This window comes from Phragmites australis, chromosome 15 (genome assembly GCF_958298935.1).
Source record: "Phragmites australis chromosome 15, lpPhrAust1.1, whole genome shotgun sequence".
In the NCBI taxonomy this organism is placed as follows: Eukaryota; Viridiplantae; Streptophyta; class Magnoliopsida; order Poales; family Poaceae; genus Phragmites; species Phragmites australis.
In genome coordinates, this window is record NC_084935.1 from 26,265,054 (window position 1) to 26,289,001 (window position 23,948).

Genomic DNA, 23,948 nt, shown 5'->3' on the forward strand with positions numbered 1-23,948 from the left:
TCATTTGGCTCCTCCGCTCCCGTCAAATTTTTCCCATGAAAATCCGTGAAGATTGGCTCCCAAATTCACGCCCGCAATCCAACGTAGATCATCCGCAAGCACGACACTGGCCCTCATTCATAACTTTCCTTCTGTCATGCAGATCGTCCACAAGCACTGCATCGGCCCTCGTTTGTAACGTTCCGATGGGACAAGACCAGCTTGCAAATTTTTGACGTTCGTTGCAATGCACGAGCAGATAATAGTCCAAATAGAAATCCATTAAAGCATTGACATGGTCTCAGATGCGATACTTTGATTAATATTATTTCTATAAATATGTTATCTTAAATAGAAAGAGTTATACATTGTGAAAGTATTTTTCATGATGACTAACAAATCAATCTTGTCAATCTATATGTTTTGTAGACTTATATTTGAAATCGGATGGAGTTTTCAGCCGATGGAGTAATCATAAATGTTCTCATGTTTAGAATGAAAGATCTTGAATCACATTATTTATTTAGAGCGATGAAGTCCTGCAATTTTATATTTGGCTATTGGGACATCAAAATAGAAATTTTCAATATTACTCTTGTTGGCCAGCAGAGCCCTCAAAGCACTGTGTGGAATCACTATTGCACTTTTTGCCAATCAAGGGCACCAGTAAGCATCTCTAGTAGCTCTGGTTTTCTAGTGCTACATGGATGAGGGAGTACTCTCTTTCCTTCCCTCATCACTATTCACAGAGATTGACATGTGAGTTTGAAGGAATGATAAGAGTAATGAAAGTTAGGAAATAGAGTAGCTGCCGGAGATGAAAAAAAATAGGAGATGTTATAATAGTGTTAGATGATTAATTTTTAAAATATCTACTGAAGATGGTCTTAGTGCGACTCTAGTCCATCCTTACTCGAGTTCGAACCAAACTCAACCGGACTCTGTCACGCACACGTGACACATCCATGCAAGCATCATCATGCCCTGCGCTTCGTACACCTATAAATTGAACACCCCGCCGAGCACACGCATGTGTAGCTGTTACGTGCTCTGATGGTGGCGGCGGCAGCGTATTGGCAAGAAGAAGACTTCTACGACGATGGCCACCACCTCCTTCTAGCCACCAGGTGGGAGCTGTCGTCGCGACACATCCTGCCCAACATATTCCACTGGCTGTCGCGCAACCCAGACTTCGCTGGTGCCACCTTCGTCTGGAAGCCATGGCTCACACTGCCCGGACATGACGGCGCCGTCGTCGCCCCGCAGCGAGTCATGCCAGGGCTACTACACCCGAAGGACCACGCGCTCGACCTTGCCGCCCGCCGCTTCCTCAGCCTCGCCGATGGGCGGCTCCACGATGGCACAATGTTGCTAAGAAACCAAGTGGAGAAGTGCCTTGGTTTGCATGTGATGAGACATTGACAATAGCTGATGTATCTTGAACTTGGTGAGCATGTGTTTGTGGATGCTTGTTCTTGTTCGTGTCTAACTTGAGTTGGCGGTGTTTGGAATTGGCGAATTCTTCTATGTACGTAAAAATTAGACACACTGGATGTTCCAGTGTTCACCGGAAGTTCCGGTGTGGGCAGTGTATACTCGCCAGACTATTTCTTGTAGAGAGTAATTTTTTGGGCAAAATTGGAGATCAATGCACCAGAAGGTCTGATGAGTGTGGTGGCTACACCGGAGGGTATCACTGGAGCATTTTCAGTGCTGAGATTGTGAACATCAGAAAATGCACCAGATCTTTTGTTGTAGAGAGATTGCAGAAGGGTTGTTCAGTGGATTGGCACATACCAGATTATCTGGTGATGGACATGAGATCACCGGAAGCTTTCACCGGACCTTTTCTTACAGAGAGCAAAGTTTTCCTGGAACAGATAGTGTTACACTCACCAGATGGTCCGGTGTTCAGGAGCATAACACACCGGAACATCTGGTGTTCACATTTTTTTGCAGGATGTGCTTTGAGTTGAAGTTTTTGATTTAATGCTAACCTGGAGATGTTTTGGAGTGTGAAGAAATATGTTTGCTTGTTTCAAGGTGTGCAAGTGACGGATGCAACTTGGCGGTCGACGGCGGTGATCGGGGCTAAGTGGGTTCTTGGTACTGAACAATCAAGGAGGGCCGAGCGGAGTCAATGGTGATTCTAGCTGTAAACATGAAGGTCAAGCAAAGCATGAAATAGAGGATGAAGATGACGTGTTGACAAAGTCAAGCGAATGAGATGTTGGTGTAAGTGATAAGGCGACCTGAGGGATCAGGAGCGGGACCGGTGATCAAGATCGCAAGACAGAGAACACGTGTCATCATCAAAGCGCTAGCTTCAGGTGGAAACAAGTGGCGGCTAGTCATGCTTTGAGAAGCGTGCTAGGGTTTCGTGGTTTTGCCTCAAAAACGTTGGAGGACTGGAAGAGTATATGGCACCATCGCGAAGCTTGCGTCGAGGTGTAGCTAAGTTGTAAAGGCGTCGCGACCGTCCGATGAATGGAGAAGAAAATGGACTAAAATGCCCTCGGTGGTAGGTAAAAGTATACTACAAGAGAAATGTATTTTGGAAAAAAGCTAGGAAACTTGTTTCCTAGGCCTATAAATAGAGAGGTAGAGCTATGGGATAGGTAGAACCAACCATTTGAGACACTTGTGCCACCTATATGAGAGCATTGTGCTAGGGTTTTAATGGAGAGGGGGATGAGTGCATAGGCTATGTAATATGTGAGAGTTTTGAGAGAAAAATCTTTGTAATCCGTCTAAAATAGGGCTAACCTCTTTGAGCAATGAAGTTTATTTTATTTCATATGCTTGAATTCTCCTCCTTCTAGTTTCACTCTCTTGGTTCTCTTGCCTTGTGTGCAAGTTTTTTTTTTTGGTTTTGATTTTTGTTTTTGTTTTTGAGCTAAAATTTCAGCACCACGTGAGTTTATTCTTCTTGTTGCTAGAGGTATAAAATTCGTATACACATGCTTATGTGATGGAGTTTTGAATTCTCTTGCCTCTAGACAATCAACTTAGAGAGTTTCGTTGTTCGGTGTTTATCTTTTCTTATCTCTTTGCTAGTTGTGATCTTTTGAGTATTAAGACACATGGATTGATTTTAAATGGAACTTATGGTTCATATATCATTCGTGGAGTTGTGTTGCCATGATTTTCTCTTGTTAAAACTTCTCTCAATTTTGTTTTCGCTTGAGTTTTGAGTGTGTTAGGTGATCCAAATATGAGAAGGCCATCAATTTCGCAAGAAATTTGTTGAGGCGCCTATTCACCCCATCTAGTCACCAATCTCATTCTACAGTCGCCTTCCCGCAAGCCAGCTGCGGCGTGCATTGCATCGGCAGCACGCGCGGGTGGGTCATCATGATCAAGAGGGGTGACCTGGGCATTGCGAGCGCCGTGGGCACGGACACCATCCATGTCATGCACCCGCTTCTGCCATGGTAGGAGTTTCGGCTCCCCGATGAGTTCTCACTATTCATGGCCAAGGTCAGCGCCGAGGAGGAGCGCCACCTCCTATGGTCCCTCTTGTCAGAGCAGGATTACAAGGCCGGTGAGCACATCGAGACCAGAGCCGAGTTTCTGCAGTGCGTGTTCAAGTCTTCAAGAACGATGAGGTGGCCAGCCGCTGCACTTATATCAGCAAGATCACGCTCTCGTGCAGTCCCACGGTGGTAGGCTCTAACTGTGTTGCGCTCTGCGTCTACAACCAACACGGCTACCTCGGCGTCGCACGCCTTGGTGATGCATCATGGGCGCGCGTCAATGTGGCCTGGAAGTACATGCGGCCTCGCGAGTGCGAGCACCAGATCTTGAGCGTGGTGAACCACAGGGGTAGCTTCTACGTTGTCTACTATGAGGGCACTGTGCTGCGCATCTCCGTGCCCTCCCGTTGGGGAGCCACAAGTGGAGAGGTTCGCGGACAAGCCAGAGAGGGACTGGTGGTACCTGTTTAGCCAGCGGTGATGGCTCGCCGGTGACATGTTTGTCGGGTTGGACTATTTCTTGATCAGCAACGAGCCGTGGTTCCTCCACATGTACTGGTAGGACGAGGCACTGGGGTTCTGTATTAGGGATGTGTGTATGTTGGAGTGAGCCATCACATAGGTCCATACTTGGGCCGTGCTGAGATGGGCTTGCCTGAACGCGAAGTACAAGAAGGGAATGGCATTACAAAATTAAGGGAGCAATCAAATGAACCAAACCATGATGGGATTGAACCGATCCCACCTCTCCAGCTCATGTTCTTCTTCCTCCCCGTGCTGGCCTTACTCTTCTAGCAATGATGTTTTATCTCTACTGTAACTCTTCCTCTGTAGAACCTGGTTGTGCTCCCCTTCTCTAGACCCCCTTTGCTGAGCTTCTCTGATCCGGTCCCCTGCTTGTTAACCGAGACCTCCGTCTTTCTGAGGTCATTGTAATCCAATTTGTATTTAATCCAACCTATTTGCTGTTGAATCATGGAAAGGGTTTGTAACAATGGCATCAGAGCTATTGATCCATGGAATTACGAGCTTAAGGAGGGATTGGGAGATCTCCAGTTGCGGGAGCAGTGGCCAGCAACTCAGTGATGGTGTTCATGGAGTCGGTGCCTACCGTGTGTTGGGTGAAATGTCAGGCTAGCTGGAGGGCTCCGTGGGCACTGGCCTTCTCACCGCCGTGAGCCATGTGCTCTACCCGGTGATCAATGAGGTGCTGCACTAAGTCTACAATGTCTACGGTGCAATGGCGGTGCAAGTGCTTGCAATGATGAACGCTCTGTAGGTTGATGCTCTCGTCTAGTTCCAGACAAGGCATGGCCCTGAGCAAGCTTGCCGTGACACCCATGGGCACAACATCTACGATGGGTGCTACCTGTTGGACATCCAGCATGTGCAGCCCTTTCCCCACGCTAGCATCGTCACGATGCTCATCACGTGTTTGATGATAGGACTGAGCTGTGATGATGGCATGATGATGGATGTGGATACCCTGATAGCAGCAACACTCATGCTACTGACCATCTTGGTGACGTCCATGACTACCCTAGCCACGATGTCAAATGTGCCTATTGTTGCGTCTCTGACTCATGATGACGAGGGTGATGTGGATGAAGTTTCGGAGGAGCCAAAGGATACGGTTCAAGAGTTGTGCATGAAGATACTCACCACACTGACCCACATGCACGAGGGCACCTGTGACATCAACCCCAACACCACTTCCCCCGCCATGGGCAAGGATCTTGTTGTGGCTGCGATGTCTCCTTGCTCTAGCACTACTTCTGTGGCCTCCACGGAGCAGAAAAGTGGCCATGGAGGCGGCATCCACCAAGCATGGTGGTACCAACGACCTCTCTAAGGTGACACCCATCAAGTATTCAATGTTGACCCCTAACATCAGCATTGACACCAACCTGGACACGGGTGTGCTCCTGCCCATGGCGAGCGCGCCCGAGGTCATTCCATCACCCATTAGCGACCTCGTCATCGAGCCTTTCATCCATGGCGTCGACCATCTTGACACCGGCATCCCCACCGGGTTGTGCATCAAATGTTCGACGTTCAACCTCGACGTTGACAACGACATCGACTAGGCTGCAAAGGCATTCCTTCTCACAACAGGTGCGTTGCAGCCATGTGCTTGGTCGACACTGGTCTGCATGGTCACAAAGCATGGAGTTTACCTCAACACATTGACACCTCACGTGGTGCTGAACGCGTGCGGGGACATCGCCAAGACCGTTGGTGTCCTCGTCTACGACCATCACATCATCGACATCGACAAGCTCAGTGCTAAGGTGGTGATGAAACCGTGGCCTGATCCATAGTCATGTCGGAGCAGCAGAGGTGTGGTGGTGAAGTTTGTACAACTGTGGCCACCCCCTTCTGGGTTCAAATGCAATGGCACATGTGCTGAGCTGAAGCTAGCACCATGGCCATCCTTCTACTTGAGTTGTGGTGAAGTGACACATGAGCATATGGCGTAGAAGTTTCCCTTGCCGTGTGTCACGCTTATGATGTTGTGGTTGTACTCTCATGGCTACATGTACTCCTAACCCACGTTGACGCGCACCCATGATACGCAGTGACGCATGCGGTAGACGCAGAGTGCGACACAGTCAAAGCCACTGGACACCGCTACGGCGGGGCTGCACGAGAGCGCAATCTCACAAATGTAAGGGTAGTAGCTGACGCAGCCTCCTCGGCCTTGAACACACACAACAACAGCTCATCATTAGTCTCAATGGGGAGGCCACCTTGTACGCATGCTCTGGGGAGAATGGGCACATGATGTGGCGCTCCTCCGTCGGGCTGACCTAGGCCTCAAACAGAGTTCAGAGAGAACTCATCGAGGAGCTAGACCTCCTACCCTAGCAGTAGTGGGAGCACGACGTGGATGGTGTCTGTCCCCGTAACGTCGGCTATGCTAGGTGTGCCCCTCCTAAGCATGACGACCCACCCGCATGCACTACAGATGCACCACGCACCACGGTCGGAACGTGGAAAGGTGATGTCATTTAGCTTCCAGTCGGTGAGGCCGAGGAAGCAACGGGTGCTGGTATTGAGTGCACGGTCCTTATGGTGCAATAACCCCGACATGACCCAACTACAGCTCGTTGAAAACGGTGGGGCCATCACCCAAGAGTTTTAGCTAGGTGGTGGAAGATGTAGCCTATGACATGCCTATAAGTTGTCAATGCATGAGATGGCCTATAAGACGACACAATGTACTTGCCCCTACAGGAGTATGTTACATATGGCACAATGCTTGCACTGATGTATGTGTGCATGTCGAGGTTTGGTCAAATCCGGTTCGTACTCAACTCTAGACTTAGAGTCAGACCGGGTCACACTAGGAATCCTTGGCCAGTTCCAGCAGAGATTTTTTGTGAATTGCTATTTTCTATTCCTAACAATGATACCTTTTTTCGCTCTAAACATGAGAATAGTAATAGATAGAGTAGATGTGGATTTCACATTGTATGTCTACTCGATGTCCATACTTTAATTCATTTATTTGCACATGTCAGCTCAACTATTGTTCATCTTCTTCCTGCCACATGTCTCTTTCTATCTCAACTTCTACAACAATGCCTTGCCCCTCTTGCCTTCCTCCTCTATCTTTAGCGACGCTCCTACCAACAGATCCGCAATCGTCCTCACTGGCAATGCCCACCACCATCTGAACGCCCATGGCTCCGACACTGCCCACCTAAACTGGTCCGGCTGTGACCCCCCGACATCCCTCAAACCTCTGAGGGACCTCCCAAACCCTAACCCCAACCCCCGAATCTAAATGTTGCCTCCAACTTAAAGTGCAATCTCTCTTATTTTCAATCGTCAGAAAACTATTATTCATTTGGGGTGTTTAAATAGAAGTTAAACGATTTTTGGTAGAACCACTCAAGTTTAGAGATGGCAACATACACAATACTCGCGGGTTGGAGCTATACAAACCTATACCCGTAAGCTAATTTCCAAATTCACGTCTGCACCCATTACCCACTACGGGTAAGAACTGACACTCTCACCCGCCACCCATGGGCATCACATACTCGAAAGCACGCCCGTATGCGAGGGGAGGGGGACAACGAGGTGGGGTGGCTGACGAAGGCCAACGCGATGGGGTGGACGGGGCGGCTGGCACGGTTGCTAGTTTATATACCACCAAATGATTTGAGCCAACATGTCAAATGTATGGAGCGGGTACACAGGTGAATTGGGTAGGGGTGCGACTATTTCATCTTCGTTTCTCTCTACTCGTTAGGTTTAATATCAAACCTGCACCTAGACTCACGGGTAAAGAATACCTCCCAAGTATGTACCCATTAAGATTTTTACTCGCGAACACGTGAGTAAACATTGCCATCCGTACTCAAGTCCCAATTGTTCTAGGTGGTCACTCCTCAATCGCTATGTTCTTCGGATCCGGATCCTCTATAGTACTATAGTCGCTAATATGTGGGTCAAATCGATATGTTAGTAACTTTCAATGCACTCTGCAGTACTACAGAGGATCCGTGTCCATATTCTTCAGCCCTGCTACCTACTATGTACTCTAAGAAATATTCATGCATTGTCTCGAAATCATTTTCAAAATTTGAAGAATTGTAGCCTCGCTCTTGACGTCCCTCGTATATCTTCTTTCACTCCTCCCAAGGGCATGTTCGCAGAGAGATGGGATTGGGATCCAAAACCCTGTGATCTGAATCTGTTTCTTGATTAACTCTCATCTTCCATTCAGCTACTAGTAAGTCTTAACCATCCCTAATAATTGCCGGACTCTCATTGTGGATACATCTCGTGTGTACCCGTATCAAAATTCACATCCGTATACCACCCGCATGAATACAAGATTCGAATCATTCGACAGATTCCCATTTACTTACCCTGCACAGTAAGTTTTACTCCCCGGTCATTAATATTTGTGGTTTTTTATTTTTTATGGTCATTAAGTGTTACTACAGCTTTCACTATTACTTTTTATTAAAATATAGTTATAATATCTAATAAAAAATATAATGTTATAAAAATATTTTTCAATACAAATTTACACGTGTGATTTTTATATTTTTAAACTAAATTTTAAAAACTATTAACGATCAAAATTATAAAAGTTGGATTGAATTTTTGTTAATACATAAGTATTTATAACCGGAGAACCGACGTCAAGAAGCATTTCGTCGAACACAACCAGTAACAATAGCCACGCCGCGGAGCTACGGCACAATCCATGCCTCCCTGCCTCCTGTAACCGCCGTCAACGGAGAGGAGGTCATGGACTCCTCGGCGTTCGCGGTCCCAGGGAGCCGCGGCCGGAATCTGGCCTCCTTCGCGGCGTAGTTGGCGCGGTCCCGGTTCTGGTGCTCGACTTCCTCGGCCTCCTGCGCGCCTGGTGTCCATGCTGGCCTTCCTCGCGCTCCTCGTGGCGTGGACCCTCATCTACTCCGGCCGCGGCCAACGCACCGGCGCCGCCACCGTCCTCGCGCTTGCGCTCACCGGCGCCGCGGCCAACCTGCTCCTGTCGCTGGCCCTCGCCGCGGGTGTCATCGGCTTGCACGCCGCGTTCCGGGTCGATGTGTACGTGGACCAGGAGGAGCGGTCGCCGCCGGCGCCGCAAGTGACCTCGCCTCCGTCGTGGACAGCAGCTACTCGCTTCCCATGGCAGGATGACTGCGCAGTTTGGATTACTTGTTTTTTGCTTCAAGGAGTTTTAAGTAGAAGTATTTGAGCAGCCTGCGACGATTTCAGTTATCACTACGTTAATTGATACAGTAAAAATCTTTATTTGCTAATGAATAGCTCCTTGTATCACCATCTTGGCGCAAGCGTAGAAGTCTATTCCTCTAATGCTATCCGTGATCGAAATTCACTTTTATTATCCTTTTCCACACCATACATACATCTGAAATCAGTGATTGTAGAGCGGAGTGGGGGATTCCTCCAAATGAACTCGTACCTTCTGACATCGTTTAAGCAATGTAACCGAATGAACAGTGATTTGAGTTTGAATAAATAGTATCATAATATTATTTACTGTAGTGATTCTACTTTAGATTGGTGAAAGTTTAATATCACCACTACTGTTCATAGGTGACATTGCTCTAGCAATATCAAAGGATGCGAGTCCCCAAATCAAAACGTTTTAGATGATAAGACTAGGACAAGTGAGTTACGCTATTTATTGTACATGCCATGAGAAGCTGCCTGCACCTGCATCCATCCCCAACCAACCATACGAGCACAAGGCAACAATTAAAGTTTCTTAAGTTTTTTTAGACGAAAATTCCTTATTAGGTACTCCGATGAATACAACCACAGCCCTGAATCAGGGTGCAATCGGCAATAGACACTTGTATAGCATATACATTCGGGGGATCCACTCGACTACGATAAAATCGCGATCAACTCGCGGAGTTACTACAGTTCACACACATGCCAGCTCCAGTGCTAGCTGCGCGCAATTCTGTTAAAGTAAGCTACTCTGCTCTTCGCTGTTTGTACGGGAGAAAGGACGGCCTCGGCCCTTAGCTTCACGGGCCACTGGAGAAAGGCTTCTCTATGCGGTCTCGCCGGAGTCGCAATTGGCGTCGACGGCCTCCTTCAGCTTCCTCCCGAGCGCGTAGGCGAGAGGCGGCGGCACGGCGTTGCCAATCTGCCGGTGCTTGCTCTGGATGTTGCCCGCGAACTGGTAGCTGTCAGGGAAGCCCTGCACGCACAGAATGGATTGGGTTAAACGAAAGATAATCCTGAGTGCCATTTCTTTGCAGATGGGGATGGATGTGCAGAGCATCAGCTTGCCTGAGACCGAGCGCATTCACGGACGGTGATGATCCTGTCCTGGTCAGGGTGGAAGCACATGCCGACCTTGCCCATTGGCTGGGGATCTGTTACAGATGTGGGGAAGTTGCCCTCCCAATCCAGCCTCCCGTACAAGCCTTTCCACTGATTGTGCCTCTTGGCTGTGTTGGGCAGGCACCAAGGTATCAGGTCCACCATTTGCCCGCTTGACAGCTTGACCTGTAAGCATAGCATCAGAGTTAGTACTCCACGGACAGCAGGAAGGTGTAGAACAACAGAAACAGCAAGGAAATGCAACAGCAGGGTGGAGAACAGTACCTTCTCATCTGGCAGGTTATGCCAATCGCAACCAGGTCGCTTAGGAATGTGTTGGCACCTTATCAGATTCAGTTCATTCATCTCCTTGGATATGTGATCATTCAAGGCGATCATGTTCCCTCGAATCTTCTTCTGGAACCAAGAGACAGGCTCACCAACATACTGCATCAGAAAAAAAGTTCATTTAGCATATAAACCATAGAACGAAAAGAAAATCGTTGGTTGGAGGTAGCAAATACCTCAAGTGTGAGTTTACTGGCACCATTTTCCACTTCAGGCAGATCCCCGATTGTATCTCTAACAGTTATCGCACGGAAAGGTGCCCCACCGGCAGTGCTTCTGGCAGCTGCATAGTATTGGCCATCAGGCAGTGTTATTTTTAGCTCAGGACTAGCAAACACATGCATCGGCTCTGGCCAATCAGGAAGAGTCTCTCCAGGTGCGGCAGCCCAAATGAATGCCCTTTTCCTGGACTGAGCAACACCGAAAGCCCCTGCTTCTAGAATTCCAAACCGAACCTAACCAAAAGGTAAACAACTTCTGAATATACACATAATCGCACAGAAAAAAGTAAGCTGTAGTTCTTTAGTAGATAATGAATGAAAATAATTGACACCTGGTATCCCATCTCCAGAAGAGATGCAACTGCTAGTCGGAAGGTCTGCCCTTTGTTGAAAGAAACAAAGTTCCGGACATTTTCTAAAAGAAAGAATTTGGGACGGAAATATTCTGCGAATGAGAGAAATGCTAGAATCATCTCACACTGAACTTTACTCCATGGGCTTTGATTGAATCTATTCATCCCAGAAAAGCCCTGACGAGAGAAAAGGATAAACAAGTCAAGCATATGATCAGCACTGAACAAGTGACGACAATTTTCTGGCCTAGGTGTAGAAAATAAAAAACCTGACACGGAGGACCACCATTTATGAATTCTACTTCACCAGGGACTGGAAGGTTATTAATGTTCTCTTCACCAAGTTTTGCTGCTTGTTCAGCAGCATCAGAAGTTGAAATGCAATCATCAGTATCCCCACATTTGTCCATAATTGCCCTACATGATCACAAAGGAGTATTGATTAAGCTCAACAAAAAAAACATTAATGAAATCAAGAAAATTGCTCTTACTTCAGAATCACATTGCAGTTATCTACAAACACCACAGCCTCTGGATGATTTTTGCGAAATGCTTCAACAGCCGGCTCCTCATATTCAATTGCCCATTTTGTAAAAGATACACCTACATAATTGAACAATGAGGGGGAAAAGATTTGATTGAAGTCCATTGTGTTTGTGGTATGCAGCATTAATAGTACCAATACGTACCAGCTTGCTGCAGTCCTTCTGATAAACCTCCACATCCAGCAAAAATGTCAAGAGTTGCTAGACGGTTCTCCTTGGGCACATCCACCCATTTACCTGAATCTACTTGATCACTCTCACAGATCTGTTTTCCTTTGTTCTTTCTCAAAGCACCAGTTGTCTTTTGCACCATGGACATAACATTTGGAGGCAACTGCTCCAGATACGCAATACAAATTCAGTCAGTTAACTATCGAAACTAGCTCTTATTGAATCAGAACAACTTCACTATAACTAACCTGCTTGAGAGCTCCAGTGGCACGATCATACAAATGTTCGCAGAAAAATACATGTTCAATCATCACTGGAAGGTCTGAATTTGAGAGATCAACCTTCTTTCTGACCTTGCATTTTCCCTCTATCATATCCACAGGCACATCAACTACATCTTCACTATAGTAGACCTGAATTGAGAAAATAAAGGTTAACAAGAAACAATATGTGAATGACCTTGCTCAGGACTCTACAATTTGCTCGCAAATGTTTGAAAATATAAAGTAGCAAAGATGCTATAAATATGACACACAAAACATATAGGAAAAGGAAAATGAAGAAGACCTCTCTGATGTCCGATGCATAAGCTTTGGCTGATGAAATGTCATCTGGTCTGTAAAATCTTCTAGCACTGACTTTTGCTGATGCTGGATTAAGTTTTTTAGATACAGCTGCTTCGTGGATGGCCAGTAGATGGCAAACTGCATAGGGCTTTAGGCCCACGTTTCTGCCAGCCTTGAAGGTTGCACGATCCTCATCTTGGGAGAAAAAATCAGGCCTAATGTATAAAAAGTCATTGACATTATAGGTAACCTTTCTGTAGACGAAGCTGGTCTTGGAGAGTATTTTCAATCCATCACAATCTGGTTCTACATGATCACAAGAACTACAAACACCGCTACCAAGACCCAGTTTATCACAGGGAAGGGAGAAGAAGGCTCCCTTCTCAGGCCAGGATAAGCTTTTACAGAAATATTCTATTGGCAGGCCCTTCTTCTTCCTCTCTTCCGCTTTGGCCTGCTCAACTTTATCAGCTTCAGAATTCTCTTTTCTATACTTGTGACCCCAAGGCATTGATTGGATATTGACAGTAACCAAATCCTTGATGTCGTCTAATTCAAATTCTAAACAATCATTAGTTAAGAATACCTCCCTCTCATTTGCAGCATTGCCAAGAACTGTATGCGAACCTTTTTGCAGTATCCTTCCATGAACCATTTGTGCACCATCAAGTTTCTGAAACATGTACTCAACAAAGCACATGACTGTTTCTCTGGAATCATCTTCTAGTGCCACCACTCCTCCAACAGCTATCCTGAGTTCTCTAACATAAGCACATTTGTATAAAGATTCTCCAGAAGATGTTTTCCCTGATGCTTCACCTTCCCATCTAATTTCTTTACAAGTTTGTGGCACTAACTTTCGAGACCGTGTTGAAGGTGGAGCCTTTGAGATTTTTTCCTCTTCAGTCTGTACATCCTCTTCAGCATCCTCATCCTCATTTTCTTCTTGTTCTTCATCGATTTCTTTTGTTTCATTTCCATCTCCCTCCTTGGAATCTTCAGGGAAATGGTGTGCATAGTAATCACTCCATATCCTGTTGATCAACTTTGTTGTCGTTGCACGCATAACTTTTCTTCTTGATGCTGGGCCAATAGCTGCACTTGGGTTCAGATTCTCTCCCCTCATTACTTGAGTTTTTTTCTTCATGACCAACTTTGTATGTCTCCTCTGTTCCATCTTCATTAAAAGACCAGTGACAAATGCACTCCGACGGATAGTCTCATCTGGAAAATCTGCAAACTGCTGAAGTATTATCTGTCCATGTACCACAATATATCTCTCAACTAGTGCAATGTTCGACGATATAAATGAGGGGTTCCCTTTGTCAAATTCCGCCACCTTTTTTATGACATCAGCAAAAGAAAGCTTTGAAGCACGACTTTGCTCTTTTAACAGGGTGATGATGCTAACAGCAAGCCTTGCTGTTCTCAGTACAGGCTCACACCAAGGAGCATATTGTTTTGTTGGCTGGCGTAGCTTGTACCTGTAATCACATGCCAAATGTAAGTTTTAATGGAGTATAGCTGGACAGGAATTAGAATTGATGCCCAAAAAGGTATAAGAGGATTCAGTGACACAACTGCTGAGCATATAATTGAATAAAACTGAATAATGAAGTAGTATGCTACAGAAAGTGGCTGGGTACTTACCAGGCCACATCTGTTCGAATGCTTATACAAATCATTGAGCCACCAAATTCTATAAGCCATTCCTTTATTGGGCTCAGATAAATAGGGACTCCTGCATCCAGTTGGTCAGCTTTGCTCGAGGAAGAAGATAATTTCGCAGACTCAGCTGTAGAACAGCAACTGTCATCATCCTCTCTCATGAAACCAGACCCAAAGACAACTATATCATTCTCTGCTCCTGATTTCATAGGGATTAATTCCAAAGATATAAGCCTGGAATCCGCGTTGTACAAAGCCCAGTTATCGAGTATTCTCGCTGGCACATCATCAGAAAACATGTTGTCATCACTGTCAAATATGTATTCATCCATTTCTTGGCTCGAAGGTTTATAGTATGCAGGAAGAGGATAGTCATTGGCAATCTCAGCTTCACTAATTTTGATGTAGACGTTTTTCTGGGCTGGTGTTCCACGTCTACCTCTCTGATTCTTCATCATTTTCCATTCTTCTTCTTGTTGCAGTAACCTAGCTAATTTCGCATCATCATCTTCAGTTATCTCTTCACAGTCTGTGTCCTTAATTTTCAGACTTGCATTCGAGATGTTAGATGGCAGCTTGGTTAATTCCACCCTTGATTTGCACTGATCTCTTAGAGCAAGAAGAACTGGCAGGGTAGCAAACTTCTCATCATCATTGCCTGCTGTCTGATCCAATCCAATAAGCTGGTTGTATATGAACTCCCCGATGGAGATCACCAAATCTTTGCTCATTGTTCCACTATATCCTTTGATGGCATTAATGGAACGAACAACACTGGCAAGTAATTCTTCCAGACTCTGGTCAGGATTCCCACCTGCTGATCTTGTAAGCTTTCTGCAAACTTCAACACACACCTGTGCCTTCTCATAAAAATGGTCAAAGTAAGATTTGTAACTGCTTGCTGGTTTCACACATTCGTAGTCAGCAAGTTCCGTCGACACCCAGACAACAGCAGTACCTTCTTCATAACCAGATATTGCCCAGTCCTCAATTCGCCCAAATCCTTCACAGCGTACTCCTTGTTCATGCTCTTTTTCTAGATCATCATCCATGGGCATGATAAGAGCTGTTATAAAGAAGTCATCAATTTCTGACATTTCAAAGGGTTGCAGATTCCCATCTGCATCATGCAAGATGAAATCAATCAATTTCCGGCAAGGTGGTTGATCTTCCGATCCATGTTTTGTCAGATTGACAGCATCTATTTCCTCCTCTTCCATCCGATTTTTCTTGACCGTGACAACAGAGGTTTTGTCAGATAAGCGTATGGATTTCTCTTTGAAATTACAACAAGCCGCTGCTCTCCTTGGTCTTTTGCGGGTAGCAGGGCCATCACCATTTTCAACTCCATGATGCACCTCTTTTGTAGCATGCTGAGATCCATTCTCCAATCCGCAGTCTTCAGTGGATTCCTTCCCCTTCTTTTGCGGCTTTGCTCTGCACCTTTTTGTTCCTGAAAAATCAGTGTTCAGCATATCAATCAACTAGATAGGGAACAAAAGGAAAACTAAGAACACTGAACAAATTGAGAAGAATTAAGAATGCAAAATACAGCACTCAGAGCACAGAGATGCAGAGCAGAGACAAACACAAACTCAACAAAATAGGAAGGTAGAGGTAGCTGACTGTAATAAAGCAACACAATAAATGTTCACCAAGTAAGCCTCAACCAGTTATCAATGCCTGCTATAAGTAAACTAGCAAAATATAGGCCTGTAGAAAGTAGAAGGTGCAGCAACAGCGAAAATATTTAAGAAAAAAGTAACAATGAATATATCTGTGGAACAGTCTAAATTTCTTCTGATCCACATCCAATGGTGACAAATGCAGTTGCAACTGGCACTTCCTTTACCTAATTCAAAACTACATGAGTCACGAGACTACATCGGGAGGCCATGTTCCAAAAGGTACACAGTTGATATTCAGCTCACAGATTTAGCGATATAGACATCAGTGTCAAATACACGATACGGTGTTAATCACTTTCACTTGAAACACACTAAAATAAGTCACGTGCATTGGTATAATCAATTAACAGAAAAGGAGTAGAAATATAATGATGATTCAGAACATTGAAAGTAGTCCTAAATATAATAGCAAAGAAGCATTCATATAAAAAGAAGCAGCGGGGCATAAATAGGTTTGGAGCTAGATACATGATGGGAAGCAACGCATAAGGGCTAGTTGGTAATTGGTGGGCTGCAGAATCCAATTAGTTACGGTAACCTTTAATAATTCTAGTAAGGATTTGCTATTAGACTCCAAAATAAAGATGCTTCCAACTATATGATTGATCCAAAACTAGAAAACAAAAGAAGCTTTTTATAGAAGTCAGCAGAATGCCACACAAAATCTTAGTGTTCATTCTACACTCCAAGATAAGGCAAATAGATATTACAACCAATGGTATGTATCGTAGTTACCAAACTCACCATACCCTCGTGTTTCTCATAATGGATTCATCATCCCCAATAGGTTCACTGTGAAATTTGAAGGATGGACCAACATGCATACTATTGGTGAGTAAATTTCGAGGATTTTGCCTTAAAATGACACTATTGTTGATGGTGGACCGACATGCATACTACTGTTGAGTACTTTAGCGGTCATTTCTCACAGGTCATCAAAGCCCAACAGTTGATCTTTACCCTCCTTAGACACAAAGCTATTTAGGTGGGCCAAGTATGGGCAAGATTGTGGACAAGAAAAGAATTGAGGCGGACCATAGTCGGCGGCTGGGATACCACCCCTTCCAACTAACTAGAACATGAATCTAAGATTTCAAGACCACACCTATGGAAGGAACATTAACTCCACATATAGTTATATTTTGCCTTACTATGACATTGCCCTATGTTCTTCATTTTTGTATTTTGATGAGTACATGACTGAACAGTGGAAGCGTGATGTGGAGTAGGAGCAAAGAACAGGGGAGGCATGGTTCTATAAACCTGCATGGTCACCATGCATCGCCCTCTATTCGAAAGGGGAGAAGATGCCCATGGTGCATGTCGCAGTGGATTCACATGAGTGGGCCTTCATTATGCGACAAGGGAATCACCAAAAAAAAATTTGCTAGGAGTCACCAGAAAATATTTTCAAAAATCAATCATGACAAACCAAACAACATGGGTTTTCACAAAGGGACCAATATTCTTATTAGTTTCATAATATGTGACTCATTGATATATGGAATCTATTTTTGTTAGTTGTTCCTTTCCCTAACATATAATATACGGTATCTTCTTTTTTTTTTCTATCCTTATCATTCAAAACGTCACATAAAAATTGCTTTGGAAGAAAGATTTCTTACAAAGGTTGCTTAAGCCTATAACGAATGGATAAATTGTGTCGTTGTTGCGTCATGAACATAAATGAATAAGTACTTTATGCAAGTGCGATGCTAAACTTCCACTTAAGTGTTACATAGGTTCGTTCATCGTAGTGAATCCAAAGGCCAAGGTAGCGACTAGATGACTAGCCAACTACTCCACATCTAGTACTTGTTGCTCCATCACCACCAATGATTGGCCTTTCCTCGCCTTTGCCATTATTACCCTCAAAAGCTTGCGATCGCCTCCTACCACACCTACAATGGCCATGGTTGCTAGATCTAGTCGACTAAGAGAAAACAAGTGACACAAGATCTCTAGTGAGAAGGCAATCAATGACGCTAAGATGACCACTTCACCACCAACCACAATTGTGCACAAGCAAGATTATGAAAGGCAACAAGGGGTGCCCTAGGGCAACCTTATTGGGAGATGTCGATTGAGCCAACCCAACCCTTTTGTTTCCTTGTTTTTGTCATTCGGCTCTTTCTCTGAAGCAAGATTGAAACACCATCACCAATTTACATTTCAAAAGCAAACAATGAGGAAAAAATTCACGTTAGCCCCTTTTACTTTCACAAAGTCCAATTGGACCTTCAAGTACACAACCGGTTGCCTAATCCCCTCAACTCGGCAAACCGGTATAAATCACCTGTCACGCTCTCCTTCCTCTTCATCTCAGCTTCTCATCCACCTTACTACCAATGCGTAAAGCCCTTGCCATCGATGGGCACCACCACTGCCCAACCGAGCAGAACGCACCTCCAACCTCTTCACGGATACACTCCTCGCTCAAATGAGGTGGAGCGCCTCAGCGGCTTCCGGTAAAGCATAGCTCATGTCTTCAAATATATGCATGTAGAAGCATGGAACATCTGGAATTTTGGTTTGGTATAATAGTTTGCATATACGATTAGACGGAGTTGGAGACTGAGATGTGGGCCTTAGTTGAACTATCAAAAAAGGCATTCTTGTACATTTTCAAGACTACCATTATTTTTGGTATTCGAAAGGCTTCAATGGTACAATGGACCAGTCGAACAATGTTCTTGAGCGCTACCTAGACAACTTGCAACATGCCCTCCATGGACTCTAGGTTACCCTAAAGCTCCACAACAAGCTAGCCTTATCCTAAAGCATGAAGGGGATCTTGGTGCGCGGCAAGGAGTGCTAGGGATGAGCATGACAGACGTCATGTGCCATTGGGCCACTGGTGGTAATTATCGCTACAACCATGTCGATGTGGCTCAAAAGTGTGACGACAAATATGGCATTGGGTGCTCGAGCGGATGGCACCTGCTAGCCGACGAGCGTCGCGGACGATAAAGTGGCCGACAAGCGTCATAAGAGGCAATGAAGTTGGGCGCTCAACGCCCAGGTGGAGGACACGAGCAGGGCGAGCGAGCTCCTGACGATCTGACTCATGCCGCCACTCTGCTCCGTGTGACAATGTGGTTGTGCGTGAAGTCTCGCTGCTCTGGAGATCCATAGGCCATAAAGCCTTTTGTTTGTAGTTTGCAGCGAGCTTAGGCTTTTGCTAGTGCCTGTGAGCCTATGGTCCCTCGGTAGTATACATGGCTACTCAAAAAGTCTTCATGGGCTGGGGGGGCGGAGCTGAGATGGCCTACACTACCCTTCACCCCTACTAATACAATCAGGTGGAAATGAAATAGTATATATTACAAATATTACAACTTATCCCTCAAAATAGAGGGAGAAGATTAAAGCATGCTATAAACAGAAACAGTAATAGTTTGAAAATTAAAGTCATACAAATCAAGTAAACTAGGTAATTAAGAACAAGACCTGTGCTAAGAGGAGATCGCGGACTTTTCACCATGTCTCCCTGCAAATATTAATATTAGTCAACCATGCCAAGAACTAGCAGATAAAAGCAGGAAACTCATTACCAGCTCCAATTTGAAGGAAATATGTGAGATGATCAAATAAGCAAGACAAGTTATCAAAAGCACAAAGATGTAGCAGCATACTTCTTTAGTACTCAAAAATAAAATCTGGAGTAGAATGGTGGGACCACACATAATCTATTATAGGGGTTGAGATTTTGCTTTCAGCAAATCAGACAAAAAATGTAATCATTTATGTTTACAATGGCATGGAAGTAATATCTGGATACTCAATGTGATTTGCAGTTTTCATTGAATCAAGCAGCAAATTGGACTAATAGAAAAGGCGAAGTTATAAGGCAACAGAGCTATAAATAGTATAATATCTTCCATTTGTAAAAGCATGCACAGAAATCAAGCACGCTAGACTTTTGTAATGTGTTATGGTCTGAACTAATTTTTCCATGTGCACATATTACTTCACAGATAACAGAACAGAATGTTGTAAAATCAAGGATATTTTTTCCTCGAGACATGCAGAAAGAGATCACATTCAAATTCAACAAAAGAACTTTTAGAAATGGAAGCATGACTCATCCTCCGCCTTAATTGCTCTGAACTCCAAGAATAATCATGTACATACGGTGTTACTAGAAAACCCAGAAAACAGAAAGCAATGTAGCAGTATTAACTACCCGACCGATTGGTTCATTCCCAAACGTATCATAAATCATGAAAGCAGCATTTCTATATCTGCACTTGGTACACTTCACACCTAAGGCAAACGAATTACAAAAACAAAAAGAACGAAATCAATCTAATCACAGGAACTGGGAAAGCACAAGAAGACACGAGATAATCACATCAGGTTATCAATTGGATTTGGCAACGGTACTCAACAGTCAGCAGCACAAACAACAAGCATGAGTGGCCCCATTCCACGAACAAACCTACTAATCACTATCTCTACACGTTATAACATAAACCGATGAAATAGCTCGGCAGTTTGAAGAGATAGAGAGTGCATTGTGCACCTGGCGAGTAGACTGAAGAACAAAATCACCAGCTGCAGGCAATTAGTGACAGGAAATCCTGGACGGTATCATGGTGGCAGACGATTGATGGGGAAGGTCAGAGATTCCACGCACAGATCCGCTGCTCCTGCATTGCAGTAATACAGAATTTAAGAAAAGTACACCAGTAAATGGGCAAAAAATATCTACTAAACCAGACACTAGGAGTTGACGAATATGGCGAAAGCGAAGCGGCACTATTACTGAGGAAGACGGGATGGACAAGAACTTAAATTAATCCAGCCCTGAATCACCACCCCTAAATCTCCACTCAACCACTCCAAAAGATCTCTCCAAACAATCTCTTAAACCCCTACAAAGAGCGTATCAAATACAAGGGGTAAGAGAGGACTACACAGATAGACAGTGGCGGTGGCGGACTCCGCAAAGTTAAGCACGCTGAAGCAACCCTAAATCGGCAGCTCCCAAACCGCAAAGACCACTAGATACACCTCCACATCACAAGCCGGAAACCACGGGGTTTGACACACAGGGTAAAAAAATCGACCAAAAGATGGCCGAGATGGGGCATGCGCGACTACCGAGGCAACAGAAGCATTAACCCCCAACTCCTCCAAACGCTCCCCATTCCAGTTCCGTGGAATTAGGGAAAGCGGAGCAATCGATGCGATTCCGCTCGCTAATCCATCCCCAAAGCCTGCACCTTCTAAGATCCCTCGCGAATCGATCGCAACGGCATGAAATCTCGCCTGAATCACACCACCACAGCATGAAATTTCTCCTGAACCCCCATCCCCCCCCCCCCCCAACGCGGAGCGAAGCAGAACTCTGTCGTAGCAACGCACCAACAAAATCCTCAAGCGACTCCTAGCGGATCCCCTCCCAAAATCGCACCATAGCTTGACCAGCACCAGCACGTAAGCAGGAAAAATAATCCAGAAACGGCTCCGGCTAAACCCCCATACGGACGGAAAATCCGAGCAGCGGCGGGGGCGGCACTGCTCGCCGACGGGACAACAGAGCCCCGATACTTCCCCAACCCAACCCAACGGGACGGACAGCGCCTACCGGAGCGCGCAGGGGAGAGCCCCGAACAACCACGCACGCCCACAAAGGAGGGGAAGGGAACTGACCGAGGAGGCGGGCCGGCGGACTTACCGACGCGGCGGCGCCCTCGCCGTCGGCGTCGAGGCGGCACGGGAGGCGCGCTGGGGCGGGGCAAGGCGACAAGCGGAAAGGGGGAAACGGGGAAGCGTTGGGTAGCGGGCGATTTATAGCGGAGCGAGCGCGTGCTCCAGGCAGCCCCCGCCCGGTATGGGGGTTTCGGTTTCGGCTTCGGCCGCGGCCGCGGCCGCGGCCGCGGCGGCGAGGGTGGGCGGGGAGCACGTGGAGACGCGGGGGTGGACGGAGGCTTTTGGCGGGAGACGCGCCCCAAAACCCAAAAATTTCCCGTTCCGTTCCCACGGGCGCGCTGGCCACCAACCAACCACGCCAGCCAGCCAGGCTCCTTGCGCTGACTAGAGGGGGGTGTTTTGGGAATGAATTAATTCGCCCCTTGTTTTGTTTCTGCCAATTCATTAGTATTTGGGGTATGAAAGGGAGTTTCTAATTTTTAATCGAGTGAAAATAAGAGTATATTTTACTTAACAATCATAATCGTTGGATGAAGATGTAATTGCTGAAAAAAACTGATTCACAAGTAAACAATATTTTTCTATAATAGAGATATATATAATTTTTTGATGCATGCCATATAAAAATACTTGACTAAGTACAGATCGAAAGATAGATGTACGATCGGACGGATAACGCGTCGAGTGAAACAAAGCTCTGATTTCAGTCGATTGAAAAATAGTAAATCCGATGAATTAATTGGATCCAATTTTGTCGAATTTCGAATCAAACGTTAGGGCCTGGGTACCATTTTCCCGTCCCTTGGATGATTATATGGTCTTGTTGCCTGTTCTGTTTTTTGGGATGAGATAACCATGAGTCGTTTTTGTTTCTATATTTTTTTTTAAACTAACCATATAGGAGAGTTAAGAGTTGCTTATTTGTATTAAAAGGCAAAAGTTTGTTTCTATGTACCTATTTCCAGGACCCAACTCGCTGGATTCACCGCTAGAGAGTGGCATAGGGCAACAAATAAATGAATCCCTTGTTCATATTTTTCTAATTCTATTCCTGGTATTGGATTCGGGGGTATGAGTTAGTTGGTTCCAAGTTTACTGCGTTTCAGAATTCAAACGTTGGGTGCGCGATAGATTTTATTTTCTAGCCTCCGGTCTTTGTTGTTTATTTTTGTGTTTTCTCGATATGAGATAAGCATGACAGTTGTATTTGTTTCTTTATATTCTTTGACCTTTCTCGCCTGGTTGATCGGTGGAAATTGATAGAGGGAATTAAGTAATGAATTCTTTTGATGCTGTTGTTTTTTCTAATTTTGTTCAGTATGTTATAGCAAGACAACGCAAGACTCGGTCCTTGAGCGGTCGGATCAGACATCTTCATTTGCAATGAATACTATCAGGTATCTCAAACCACCAACAGTATCCTCCCTGGAGGACCACTCTGTCTGCCCACGCGAAAACAGTTTTCACCCATTTTTACATATCTCCCAACATATCCCATACGACATCAAAAGATTTCACAACCATCAACGATTCATGGTATATGAGTTAATATTGATTATGGTAAATCGTCATCTCCGAAGAGATGCATTTTAAAAGCAACGTCTCCGAGAAGACGTATTTAATCCTAAGCATGCTCAGTATCAATACATCGTCTATTGTTATTATAGTTAACAATAGGTAATCCTAGGGTGATATGTATACTAGATGATAACATTCATAGCATAGTAAGTGTTTAATAGGATTAACTACTGCAAGTGGTATGTAAAAGCGCAATACATAGCACATGCGATAATAGGTTAAGTTTTAGTTGTTCATGTAGATTATTTGAAATTATAGGTTCAATATGATCAAGGAATTAGGACTTGCCTTCTTCGGAGTTTTCCTCGAAGTCTTGGTTGAAATCAGGATCTTACACGCTTTTGACACTTCCTGCGCAGAACTCGTAGAAGTTGTGCTTTTCTGCAGTTATAACCACGATCAATAACAAGCTATACTAGAGAAGAATCAAATAATACCAAATGAAAATCCAAATGAGCCATAATAGATATCACAATGTGATAGATGAGTAGATCTTGATTTTAGATGAATTTCAACAAAAGAATCACCGAAATCAGAACCAGAACAAAAAAGTTATTGCTCCCAAAAGATTTGATCAGAAATTAAATCGGAAAATTACAAAATGGTACTGTTCATAGGTGGGACCCATAGGTGGGGCCCACTAAACAGTAGCCTGGGCCCATGTGAATAGTAACTCAATATGACCCACATGAACAGTAATTGGTTGGGCCGAAATGAGCTTGGATTGGACTGGATCCAGGCCTGGGCTGCACAGTACTAGGCCACACAATATTGGCCCACTCGGGTTGGGCTGATTGGCCAACGGGCCACGGAGGTAGGCCGGTCCACTAAGCGGCCCGTCATGGCGGCTCGGCCAGCCAGCCAGCCAC

General features: G+C 45.0%; 1 protein-coding gene and 1 pseudogene across 2 annotated transcripts; one reads left to right on the forward strand and one right to left on the reverse strand.

Annotated features, from left to right (window-relative positions):
- Positions 1–1,032: 1,032 nt before the first annotated feature.
- Positions 1,033–5,542, forward strand: LOC133892251 (uncharacterized; annotated as a pseudogene).
- A 4,174-nt stretch (positions 5,543–9,716) lies between these two features.
- Positions 9,717–21,827, reverse strand: LOC133892922 (DNA (cytosine-5)-methyltransferase 1B-like). 2 transcript variants are annotated; one of them, XM_062333914.1, is made up of 14 exons: positions 21,527–21,827; positions 20,369–20,495; positions 19,294–19,333; positions 14,138–15,608; positions 12,489–13,971; positions 12,170–12,334; positions 11,895–12,084; positions 11,697–11,808; positions 11,475–11,622; positions 11,185–11,382; positions 10,808–11,086; positions 10,569–10,730; positions 10,251–10,469; positions 9,717–10,158 (listed from the first exon to the last, which is right to left on the reverse strand). In XM_062333914.1, the coding sequence occupies exons 3-14, from the start codon at positions 19,325–19,327 to the stop codon at positions 10,009–10,011; spliced, it is 4,611 nt and encodes a 1,536-aa protein (XP_062189898.1). In that variant the 5' UTR covers positions 19,328–19,333; positions 20,369–20,495; positions 21,527–21,827; the 3' UTR covers positions 9,717–10,008. The 2 variants fall into 2 exon arrangements, with proteins under 2 accessions (XP_062189898.1, XP_062189899.1); XM_062333915.1 differs by having other exon boundaries at positions 21,502–21,827.
- Between the last annotated feature and the right edge of the window lie 2,121 nt (positions 21,828–23,948).